The sequence below is a fragment of the Babylonia areolata genome, chromosome 1 (assembly GCF_041734735.1).
Source record: "Babylonia areolata isolate BAREFJ2019XMU chromosome 1, ASM4173473v1, whole genome shotgun sequence".
Lineage (NCBI taxonomy): Eukaryota > Metazoa > Mollusca > Gastropoda > Neogastropoda > Buccinidae > Babylonia > Babylonia areolata.
Genome location: NC_134876.1, coordinates 102513602 through 102526667, shown reverse-complemented (window position 1 = coordinate 102526667; position 13066 = coordinate 102513602). Strand labels below are relative to the sequence as shown.

Below are 13066 nucleotides of genomic sequence, written 5' to 3'. Positions count from 1 at the left end.
CATGGTTTAGTCCCATATCAACAGGGGAGCAGTCATTCCCGATAAGGTGCATGGGTTTCCACATAATTCACATACCAAACAAACAAAAAGGGGGATAGGTTTTCACCTTGGCGAACACCTTGATAAACTGCAAAAGACTCAGAAACGGCACCATTTGACTGATGAAACGCATGAAACAATTCCTTTATACATGTTCCTTCAGTAACAATATTGAAGAACTTGCCACTGATTCCACTGAGAGCGAATGAGTTTTGACGGTCCATAAGCCTGTATGCCACACTTTGTCGAACGCTTTCTCATAATCTATGAAGGCACAGAACAATTTTTTCTCCCTGCTTCTCATTATGTCATTGAAATATTTCATTACAAAAATATCGTGAACAGTTGTAGAGTGGTTAGGTCTAAAGCCAGCCTGGTTTTCGGAAAGAATATCTAAGGCATCAGAAAAGGTGCGTAGTCTTTCGTTGAGTGCAGCAGTAAAGAATTTAGCACTGCATGAGAGTAATGTGATGCCCCTGTAATTATTCGGGTACTAGTAGTAGTTTTTGTTTCCTTTATTTTTTTGTAAATGGGGACAATGGTACCTGTGAGCCAGTTATCTGGTAAGCCGGGTGTCAGTTTCAAATATTCTATTGAATGAAATGAAATGAAATTATGGTGCTTAGAGCCTCGCCGACATTCTATTGAATGAATTACACCAAAACTGTTTTAATTTATCAAAGGTATGATAAATGGCTTCATTGATAATTCCATCAATTCCTGGGAATTTATTATTATTTAGCTTTTTAACAATAGAACAAAGTTCTCCTTCTTTGATGCTTTTATTTAGAATTGTTTTTGCTTCATCTGATTCAATAAATTCTCCCAATAATCTGTCAGTTTCTTCTTCCTGTGTGACTCGGTGAGGTCTGGTCATGGTCACTTGTATTTATTTTGGACAAATTTTCATAGCGAGTGTTCTTTGAATTTGTTTAACGGAATTGTTGTTGCTTGTTTACGGTTCTTCTCGTTTATGACTCGGAGAGACCAATGGCGTCACGTTTTGGATCATGTGATTTCATTTTTCTTATATCATTAACTATAGATTTTCTGTATCTTTTTTTCAGCTTTTCGAATTGTGGTTTTGTACTGTTTACACGCTGCTTTCATCTCTTGTTTTAGAATCACATTGTTCTTGTCATTCAGATGAACGTTTCTCCGAGTCCGTGTGTGTTGCAACTTTCTCTACCGAGTTTACATGCTTGGTCAAACCAGGCCGCCTTGTTAGTGTTGTGTACACATTTGGTGTTTGTTGAGGGTCTTTGGTCTTTGGTGTTTGTTGAGGGTCTTTGAGCTGTTGATTTAAGCATGCCATACATGTCGCAAGTGTTGAAGATCACCTTTTTCATCAGTGACATCATACATGTCATCATCACCATCAGTCATCATCATACATATTATTTAAGGATAACATGTCTTCATCACTAATAACAAAAGCATCATTTGGTACATTTTCTTTGCGTCAAACAATCTTGCGTTGGCATGAAGTCAACTGAGTATCAGTGTCATGTCTAGCTTGAGCAGTACTTTCTACATTTACACGAGATTTACTTGACACAACAAAACTTGCATGGACAGAGCAGTGAATATCTGAGAGTGTAGGATCAAACTCATTTACTCTGAAATCATGGACTTGTGTCATTAACTGAATTTCACCAGTAACATAATCAATAGTACTTAGGTCTTTTATGTTTGTGTTGTTGTTTTTTCATGGTTAACGTCATGACCTAGTCTGCCATTAAAAATGTATGTTATTTGAACGGCATTTAAGGAGAGCTTTTCCAAAATTATTTACAGTGTGTTTATCTTCTGTATTTCTATTGACTAGGATACCAAGGCTGCTCAATGTGAGGGAGGGTTTTTGATCAATATTGTCAAGAAACATGTCAGTGTTCAATAGTTCTAGGACAGTGTTATCCACTGAGCCAAGCTCTATTATGAACTTTGCAGAAAAGAATGGAATCATCACCGAAGCACAACACGGTTTCAGACGCCAGCGATCCTGTGAAAGCCAGCTCATCGCATTGTAGACGAGCTCTCAGTAAACCTTGAAGCCCGAAAACAGACAGACGCTCTCATTATGGACTTCTCCAAAGCGTTCGATAAAGTCTGCCACTCCCTCCTGCTCCACAAGATCCACTCCCTTGGCATCACAGAGAAAGTTCACACCTGGATCAGGAAGTTCCTATCAGAGAGACAGCAGTCTGTAGTGGTGGATGGAGCCACTTCCAGTCCTGTTCCTGTAGAATCTGGAGTCCCACAATGCTCTGTTCTTGGGCCTTGCCTGTTCCTGCTCTACATCAACGACATGCCGACTGGACTGTCCTCCACTGCTCGTCTCTTTGCTGATGATACTCTGTGCCACAAAACCATCTCCTCCACCAGCGACCAGCAAGCCCTACAAAAGGATCTGGATTGCCTTGCAGAATGGGAGCAGAAGTGGCTTATGAGCTTCCATCCAGACAAATGTCAGACACTGTGAGTGAGCCGGAAGAGAGACACCCTACCATCAGAGTACACCCTTCGTGGCCACACCCTTGATGTAGTCAATAAATCCAAATACCTCGGCATCACCATCACCTCTGACCTTAGATGGACCCCTCACATCTCCAATGTCTCCAACCGAGCCAACAAGACCTTAGGCCTACTAAGACGGAACCTGAAAGTAGGCTCCCAGCGCATCAAACAGCAAGCCTACCAAACACTGGTCCGCCCAACCTTGGAGTATGCCAGCTCTGTGTGGGACCCCTATACAGAGAAAGATATTAACAAACTTGAGGCAGTACAACGCCGGGCTGCTCGCTGGGCGACCCATCGACACAGGAAAACATTCAGTGTGCAAGACATGATGGAGACTCTTCAGTGGTCTCCCCTCAAAGAGCGAAGGAGAAAGGCAAGACTGATTAACTTTTATAAGTTCCATAGCGGCAGTCTTATCATCAACACATGCCACAAGCCCTCTCAGAATCCTTCAGCATCCACTGGGACCCGAGGATCGCATCCAGCAGCATACCACCTCTCCAACTGCAGGACGCTGTACAGACAAAAATCTTTCTTTCCTCGAACAATAACTGGAACAGCCTTCCTGCTGAGACTGCTCTCAGCACAACCCTGGAAGGCTTCAAATCCCGAATCTGATCACCTCCCCCCCCACACACACACACCTCCCCCCCCCATCCCCTGGCCCAGCAACCTCTACCTCAGGAAACCACAAAAAAAACACGCAAAACCCCCCTTATAGTCCACAGAATCTTCAAAATGATGAAGGCGGTAGTCAAGGGAAAGAAGAAGAAGAATGTGTTGTGGTCAATGTTGAGACGACTCTGCGTTCTTGGTCTGAGCAATGGTTATTGTAAGTTATTTCCCTTGATCAACTTCCGGTCAATCCAGCGTGGATAAAAGGTTGTGTCGACTGATTCAGATCGTTGAATGTTGTACAAAATCACTCCACAATGCATTCTAATGTGAACACTTTTCTTGGATTTGATGGAGGGTGTATACCAAACAAACAGTGTGTGGTTATCGGGCAGGCAGAAAACATTCATGGCAGCTTCATTCTCCACCAGATCGTGTCTGCGTCTTTGAAAGAACACAAACCTGTCTGCCTTGTGAGCTTCATTCAGAAATTCCACCACTACAATACTGTGTCCCAGAAGATTGGAACTAGTTTGAAGTGTGCCGTTGAAGCTAAACATTTTCAGTTCTTCGATGGATTGGACGAACTTGCAAGCATGTTCTATCCAAAGGAGACCACCCCGACGCCGGACCGGGCAGATTTACTGGACGTTTTGAAAGAGAACATCATGAAAGTGCTGTCAGACACGAGAGAACGCACGTCAAACGACATTGTGCTTGTGATGGAAGATGTGTCAGTTTTGATAAGCATGGGATTTCCTTTTGGTGATGTTTGCTTGTTCATTCAAGACATGATTCGGGAGATCAAAGATTTGTGGATGGATTCTTCCCTTCCACAACCAAATGGCCCGTCGATAGTTGTGTTGTGTTCATATGACGAAGAAGACAAAGACACTTTTAGTTTGTGGCACTTTTTGGTGAATCTAAGTACTTTGGATGTGAACGTCACAGGACTGCAGACGGGATACTGTAAAGATGTACATGGACAGGTAATTTTCAAAAGAATTTTGATTTTGTATTAAATTATTATTATGTTTAATAGTTATACACATGGCACACTGTACTGTATATAAATATATTATTGATAATATTGGTGATAATAATATTATTATCAATAGATTCATTATTATTATTATTATTATTATTATTATTGTTGTTGTTGTTGTTATTATTATAGTGATGATGTAGTTTGCAAACTGGGTTTGGCTTACTAACTGAGCAAGTGCCACTGCAAATTTTGTTGAACAATTTCAAGTGCACAGTGCAATGCATGATCATCTATCCAGAGACTGAGGTATGCTTATGTGTGTGTGTGTGTGTGTGTGTGTGTGTGTGTGTGTGTGTGTGTGTGTGCAGACCTGTACAGTTTACTGTTTGGAATTGAATTCAGGTTCAAACTCAGGTTACTATCGTCAGAACCTTAAAACTAAAAAAAAAGATCTTTGTATCATTATCATGTTTTATAATTATTTCTTTTTATTAATTGATTTGAAAATGTGTGAGTGTATCTCTGTTGTGTCGTATCTGTGTGTGTGTGTCACTCTGTGAGTGTGTGTGTGTGTGTGTGTGTGTGTGTGTGTGCCAGTGAGATACTTTATCAGTTTGCATTGTAAATTAAATCTTTACTTAAACTTAGAGCACATGTATCATATTTTCATGTACAGCCATGTGTTGCAGGCCTGTGTGACATGGCGGAATGGCATGGGTGCACCAGAACGGAATTCTGTGACAACCAAGACACGTCAGTTCAAGCTTTCAGACAACAACGTAGAATTTTTTGCTGCTGGAACATCTGCAGCTGTTTTATGATGACATTTTCAGACTTTGTTTCCAGTTCCATCCATAGATCCTGGAAATGTTTTAGAGACAAAACAAAAAAACCCATTTCAAAAGGCTTTTAAAAGACAGTTGAACCAGCACATCTGACACAAACTAAGTGAATTAAGCAGTACTCATGACTGTGATTATATATGTTATGAACTATTGTCTCCAAATAACACCAGCTTTTTGTTTATTTGCTTGTTTGTTTCTTTTTTTTCTTTTTCCTTTTTACTTGATTGAAAATATTCTGTGCTAATGCTTTGAGTTTTCAGTCACATTAATGAGAATGACCAGTCAAAAACAAAACAACCCAAAACAGAGGGTATTTCAGATAGATGATATTGAAACTCGCAGCTGACAAGAAAAAGCCTAATTTGACAATATTTTGATAAAGAATAGCAATTTAGCATGCTCTTTCAGCTTCAGAAATCATAACATTTTCTGTATGAAACTGTATGTTTCAAGAAATTTTATTTGTTTATTTTGTTTCATATGCAATTTAGTATTTACTATTGGTAAACTTGTTTGTGTAAGGTAAAATATGATCCAGATGAACATGACGTCTTTTTTAAAACTTACAACCTTGTTGATCATTTAACATTATCTGTTTTTGTTGTTGTTTTATTACATAGCTTTTTAGTTTGGCTTTTTTTTCTTTTTCTTTTTAATTATTATATTCTTTCAGTTATCATGCAATGCAGTTGATTTTTGTTTACACTACAGTGTGTACATGTTTGCAAAAATTGCAAAATTTCACATCCTGTTTATTCATGAGTGTGTTAACTACTACCTGTTGATTTTGTGGAACATGAGTAAGAGTTCGTGTGTGTGTCTGTGTGTGAGACAGAGAGAGAGGGGGTTGGGGGTGTGTGTGTGTGTGGGGGGGGGGGGGGGGATGAATAGTGTATACATGTGCAAAGTTTTATTGCTGAACAAAATATTATTCTTTGCCTTCTTTTTACAAGCTAGTCTTGTTTTTAAAGACAGTCAGTGTTTGTTTTTGTGTCAGTTGTCATGTGATCTAGTGTCAAGTGATTTGTCTCTCTCTCTCTCTCTCACTCTGTGTGTGTGTGTGTGTGTGTGTGTGTGTGTGTGTGTGTGTGTGTGTGTTATAACATTGTCACACAATGATATATATATATATACTTTGTATATTTCTGCTACCACAAGTGGCAGAGGAATTTGAGCACAGGAAAATCACAAACTGAATTCTGAAAAAATGAATGTTCTGGTTAAGATTGATTATCCTTTTTTTTTTCTTTTTTTTTTTCAAACTTAATGCAAAAAATAATATAAACTTGTCCAAAACACCTGAGTGGGCTCAGTAAATTAGTTACTGATCACCTTTTAGTTTTAAACATGGCATGTCACTGTCAGGTCATCTTGGAAAAAGTGAGGTCATATTGAATTGATACTGATGAAAATTAAAAAAAAAGGATTTTTTTATATGTAAACATTTCAAATTTGTTTCAGTGTTTGTGTTTATTATGTATACATGTACATGAATGAATATTATGCTGCTGGAACATTATTGTTTTCATCTTTTTATGAAAAAAACAACAACAAAAAACAACATAAGCTTTGTTCATTTTCATTCGTGGATTTTTTTCTGTTTGTGCCTGTTCCTGAGTTATGGTTTGAACCTTGAGTTCCAAGGTCCTCTCCTTAGTTTCTCTCCACTTCTATCTATAGACACCCTTCATTATAATTATCAAATGACAGTTATTATGGATACTTATATAGCGTGTATTGTCTATTAGAAACCAAGCTCTGAGAGCTTTAGAAATAGTCATTTGCACAACTGTCTGCCTACCTGTGTACAGCAAACAGAGAGCTCTGCCTTTTGGCATTATCATTCATTTCCTGTGTCATTCACTCAGGTTTCAGTCGTTTACACACACACACACACACACATGCACACACACGCACGCTCGCGCGCGCACACACACACACACACACACACATGCACACACACGCACGCGCGCGCGCGCACACACACACACACACACACATGTAACGTTTTATGTGTATGACCATTTGTTTATTTTTTAAACCCTTCCATACAGGCAGCCACACTCTGTTTTGGGGAGTATGCATGCTGGGTATGTTCTTGTTTCCATTACTCAGTGAACACTGACATGGATTTTGGGGTCTTTGAGATGCATTCTTGGGTTTTTAAAGTGCATATTTGCTCTTCTGCATGTGCATACACACAAAGGGGGGTTCAGGCATTAGCAGACCTGTCCACACTTTACCTGGGATATCAGAAAAAATCTCAGGCCTTGATTTTATCCACCATGGGCCGTATTCAAGACAAAATTCATTTTGCCTTCAGGCAAGTTATCTTTGACATGGTTGGGACCTGCGGTTTACCTTGAAGGATAAGTTATCTTCGTATTCAAAACACACGCGGTTCGCTTAGACAGCTAACCCATCGTTTGTTTTTTTAAATCTTGACGATACCCATCTGCACATGTTTCAGTTTCACTTCTCATCACACCACAGCTCGGAACATTGTCAAGAGAGTTCGCAAAACATGTGCTATCCATAAAGCACGCCTGTTTTCCCTATAAAGAAAAAGAAAGAAAAATGCTGCAAAAGGATCCGCCATATTTACCTCTGCTTCGTGGGCAGTCACCCTTGGCAGGTAGTAAGGGTAAATTGCCTTCGGGTTTGTAGACACATGGGTAGACTCTTGTGTTTATGAATACTGGATATTGCTCACCCTTGGGCAGTTTGCCTTGCCTCAGGCAGATTACCTGCAGGTACACATTTACCCTCAGGCACGATGTTCTCATGAATACGGCCCCAGGTGCACTGAGACCAGGAATTAAAGTCTGGAACTTGGGTGAGAATCCAGCGCTCTAAACATCAGGCAACCACGCCTGTCTAATTTACTCTAATGCTTCACATGTCGTATTTGGGTCAATATCATGCATCTTTGACAGTGCTGCAGGTGTCTCTATCTCTCAGGCCTAGTTGCGATTCCAGCCCTTCAGGATATGAAAGGAAGTGTAGAGACTAAACTGCAGCCCTGTCATATATTTTTAATTCATATAGTCTCAGACCTGAGAAAGAAGCATAGACTTTTCAGACGATGGCAGCAAACACGAGAAATAGTTGACTATACAGCATACCTTAAGGCTAGGAACAAAGCCAGAAGAGAATGCAGGAAAGCAAAGAGAAGGTTCGAGGCCACAGTGGCCGCTGAAGCTAAGAAGAATCCCAAAGTCTTCTGGTCATACGTCAAGAGTAAGACGACTACACGATCGGGGATAGGAGACCTGAAAAAGGAAGATGGCAGTAAAACAACATCAGATCAAGAAAAAGCAGAGCTGCTGAATAATTTTTTTCACAGCGTGTTTACACGTGAAGATGACGGGCCTCTCCCCGACCCACCAACTCCTGAGTACAGTGCGACTTTGGAGGACTTTGAAATTTCTGAAGAAAAAGTACTGAGACTGCTTCAGACTCTAAAGATATACAAGGCTACAGGACCAGATGGCATCAACCCCCTCATTCTGTCGAAAGCTGCTGACATATTGGCCCACCCAGTTACACTACTCTTCCGCAAGTCTCTTGAAGATGGACAAGTTCCACGGGATTGGAAAAAAGCAACTGTTTCTCCTATCTTCAAAAAAGGTAGCCGCCTACAACCATGTAACTATAGGCCAGTCAGCCTCACATGCATACTCTGTAAGGTGATGGAAAAACTCATTAGAGAAAAGGTCATCATGCACCTGGTTGAAAATCAACTTATCAGCAAGCAGCAACACGGTTTCGTGCATGGGAGATCCTGTGTTGCGCAGTTGCTGAATGTTATGGACATCTGGACAGAGATTCTAGATGCAGGAGGCAGCGTCGATATCATATACATGGACTTCATGAAGGAATTCGACTCCGTGCCCCATCGACGTCTCCTAATGAAGCTTGCAGCGTATGGCATCCAAGGCAAGGTCTTTAACTGGATCCGGGCATTTTTGACAGACAGGCAGCAGCAAGTAGTCGTGAACGGAGCAAATTCACAATTAGCGCCAGTGACGAGCGGGATTCCACAGGGAAGTGTTGTTGGCCCGATGCTATTCGTCATCTACATCAATGACCTGCCAAAAGTTTGCACCAGTGAAGTGAAACTGTTTGCAGATGACACAAAATTGTACACCCGCAGTGACATCCCAGGTGCCACGACTGTCTTGCAAGATGACCTTGACAGACTACAGCAGTGGTCGCAGGATTGGCTACTTCGCTTTCATCCACAAAAATGCAGCGTCCTGAAACTCGGTAACAAAAGGTCAGAAGGGGAATACACCATGCAAGACGGAATACAGGGCACAATAGTGCTGGAGGAGCATGAACATGAGAAAGACCTTGGCGTCTATGTCGACAACAAGTTATGCTTCAAGGAACATGTAGCAAAAAGTACTGCAAAAGCTAATAGAGTTGTCGGCATCATTCGGCGCACTTTTGACTTCCTCAGCAACGACATCTTTGTCCAGCTTTATAAGAGCCTTGTGCGCCCTATCCTGGAGTATGGCCAGTCTGTGTGGCAGCCGCACCACAAAACCCTTTGTAGTGAAGTGGAGGACGTACAACGACGAGCAACCAAACTGTTGGCACCACTGAGAGACAAGCCATACCCTGAGAGGCTGGCGATCCTGGGACTACCTACTCTTGAGCATCGCAGAAATAGAGGCGATATGATTGATCTGTACAAATACATACATGGGATCTACGATTCTGATCGGCCGAAGTTCGAGATCATTAGCGACCGCGCAACAAGAGGAAACAGTCTCAAGATCAACAAGCAACATTGTAGATTGGATGTTCGCAGCGGAACTTTCTCTCAGCGGGTGGTCAACATGTGGAATGACCTCCCAGATTTCATGGTCAAAGCGCCATCCATAAACAGCTTCAAAGGCAGGCTCGACGCTCATTGGACAGATATGGCAAGTGTTTACACTCCAACTTGCCAGTCTTGACTTTTTAGTAATTGCATTAGTATTTGCCACACGTACCAGTGCCACGCATGCCACTTAAAAAAAAAAAGTACGTGAAAGTGGAAAGATGAACTGGCCCTTTGGGCCTCAAACATCTACAACGTCAAGGTATCAAGGTATCAGAAAATTGCAACTGGAAGTTGGTCGCTGGAAACTAATAGGGGAGCTAAGTACCAGTGGGAGGTAGACTAAAAAAAATCTTGGTAAAAGTCGACTTACTTGGGATAAAAGAGGCGACGTATCGAGCCACAAGCTCTTCTTCAGGCAAATGAAATGAGTGAGTGACAGACAGAAAGGTACAGACAGAGAGGGAGAGAGAGTAAAGTTCAGGAAAGGAAAGTGATGAAAAGTCACAGGAAAAGACACAAAGCAGGGTGAGTAGAACTGTCAGTGTAAATGTATGAGGGAAAGAAAGGGTTCTGAAAGGGAAGGGTGAGGGAAGATGGGCAGGGGGTGAGAGGGCAGGAGTGGGGGAAGAGGGTGGAAGAGACTGTTAGTGTTAGGGACATATGAACAAGGAAGTAAAATAATAAGTGAAAAAAAAAAATTCATTATAAAAAAATATAATAAAAAATATAAATAAATCAATAAATAATAAAAAGGAAATTTTCTATCTAAAATTACGTTTAAATAACATACTTACCGTGACCCAACTAGTGCAGACTCCGGCACATTCCTGTCCTGTGCAAACTACTATCCGCCTATGCGGAGCAGACGAAACTACGGCCGATAACCTCCCGGAAGTAGGTAACCTCCCCTTTGTCCCGCTGGTTATCGCCCTCTTTTGACGGCAATATGCCATCACCAGCGCAGCAAGCAGGGAGAACAGGAAGCGGGGAGGACGGGAGGGTCTTAAATTTGGGTCACGGTAAGTATGTTATTTAAACGTAATTTTAGATAGAAAATTTCCTTTTAATTACACATACTTAACCGTGACCCAACTAGTGCAGAATAGCGCGACAAGGTGGAGGGCTCGCCTGTTCTACTGTCTGTGTGCTGTGATGGTCTGTTGTGCAGCTACCACAGAAGCGATGGCTCTTGCGCCATCAACCCGCAGGCGTGCGACATCTCTCTGGTAGAAGTCGATGAGCCATTATCCCTAAGGCGATAGGTGTCCCTCAAGTAGAATTTGACGAAAGTAGAGTGTACTGTGTCGCCTAAGGACATTAGTGCGGGTAAAGAAGACAGAGGTCCACAGCTGTATTGTGGGGGAGGTCTGTGGACCACAGCTGAGCGGATGAGCGCGGATGAGCGTCAATGCAAGGAGGTGCGCATGTGGTTTGATCTGATGATTCCACAACGGATGTGGGCCGATAGTGGAAGTGGTTTTTGTGTTTGAAGGAAACTGTGGCACGAGACAGAGGTAGGTCACCGTGTTGGGCCTGCCTCAGGCATGACAGCCAGATCTGTGGAGCTCCTCCATGCGAGCTGACAGGCGATGGGCACTTCCCCCCCCCCCCCCCCCCCACCCCCCTGCCCCTCCCCCCTTTTTTGACGTTGTCAAAAAATGACAGCACTGGTATGTTGCCTATGCATAGAATGGCAGACATTTGGCAACAAAAGACTTGATGTCCCTGGTGTCTCTGGGACAGGGTTGTGTAATTGCCCAGGTAGGTACCATCACGAAGGGGCATACGGAAGGCTTGGTGGCTTCTCTGCCTGAGTGTGGCCTGTTGGAGTAACCTGCAGAAAGTTGTCGGCAGTCAATGGCTGGGTTGGATCAGGCTGTGGAAGTGCATTTCATGTGCCCACAGGTCACTGAGTCTCATTCTGTGGTGGAATTCCCAAATGGAAGAGGGTTTCCATGAGGAAAATTTTTGCTGAAGGTTCTTTAGTGAGAAAGGGGACCGGATCCATGACAGGCCTCTGGCTGTGTGTGGTGCGCACTGAGTCTGGGATGGAGCGGGGCGGGGCAGGGAGGTAAGTGGCTAAGATGTGTTGTACTGGCTATTGACATCAAAGCACTGATCTGACATACGTTTTTAGTATGGCCAACTGCAAGGTGAGAGCTGTATTATCAGTGGTTTCTTAATTGCAAAGGGAAATCATTTGCAGCTTAGTCTTTCATGAATGACTATGTCTCTCAGACTAGAAGTCAAATTGCACTGGGACTTAGTGCTGTAGCCTTAGGCCTAAGTAGCCTTTTGGAACCGTCCCAATGATGAGTCCTAAGGCCCTCTTGATTGAGGAACCGGGGATGCAACTTGGGCAAAACACTCTCTACTATAAATTGTATAATCGAATTCCAGCCCGAATAGACTGGACAGCAGATGCCTCCTCTGCTGTTCTGATGGAGACTGTCGTACTCGACTGATTATCATATACTGTTCCTAGGAGGACACCAATCAGCATGGGTAAATCAGGAAACAGCTGCTGTGTGCTTCAGGGACGAAGGTGTTCACCATGCAGATTATGTTGCAATGTAAGGAAGCCGGAAAGAGTTGACGGGTCTTGTGGTGCAACCGTGTGTCAGAAAGACATGGTGCTTGCTTCCGAAGTGACAACAAAGTCATCCTCTGACAGGCCCTTGACCGAAGGCTGGGGCTCCATGATGGGATAGCCTGCCTAGGCTAGAAACCTCTGGAAGTGTCTCATTGGAAAGACAGTGCTTGAGGAGGAATGGCCATCTGTAACCACAGCAGTGGTTTGTGTAGAGGCCGAAAGGATCGGGCAGGGAAGACTAAGTGCAGAAAGTGCTTTCAAATGCCAATTGTTTGAGACGTTGATGCTGGATCTGTGTTCAAGCAAGGTGATGGGGCGAACTGATGTGCTTGAATGCGGCATCTGCCGTGCTGGTATGAGTGGGCAGAAAGGTACACCCCTGTGGCTAATGGACGGTTCGTTGTGCTTTGTGGGACGCATCCGTCCTCGTCAATATGCCTTTCTCCCAAATGTAGAGGAAAACAATTATGACCCAGGCCTTCTGCTACTAGAGAGGAGTAGAAGAGATGGGCTGAGGGTGATTGTCTCCTGCCCAGTGGGCAGTTTTTGGGTCCGCTAAAACTTGTAAGGCAAGATAGACACCTCTTCATGGGAAGGCTGGCTAGGGCCTGTGTGGAGCTTTTGTCACAATC

General features: G+C 42.9%; 1 protein-coding gene across 1 annotated transcript; it reads left to right on the top strand.

Moving 5' to 3' along the window:
* Positions 1 to 3337: 3337 nt before the first annotated feature.
* Positions 3338 to 5836, top strand: LOC143294671 (elongator complex protein 6-like). Its single transcript, XM_076606062.1, has 2 exons — positions 3338 to 4163; positions 4852 to 5836. Exons 1-2 carry the CDS (start codon positions 3492 to 3494, stop codon positions 4981 to 4983), a joined length of 804 nt encoding a protein of 267 aa, XP_076462177.1. The 5' UTR covers positions 3338 to 3491; the 3' UTR covers positions 4984 to 5836.
* The last annotated feature ends 7230 nt before the right edge of the window (positions 5837 to 13066 follow it).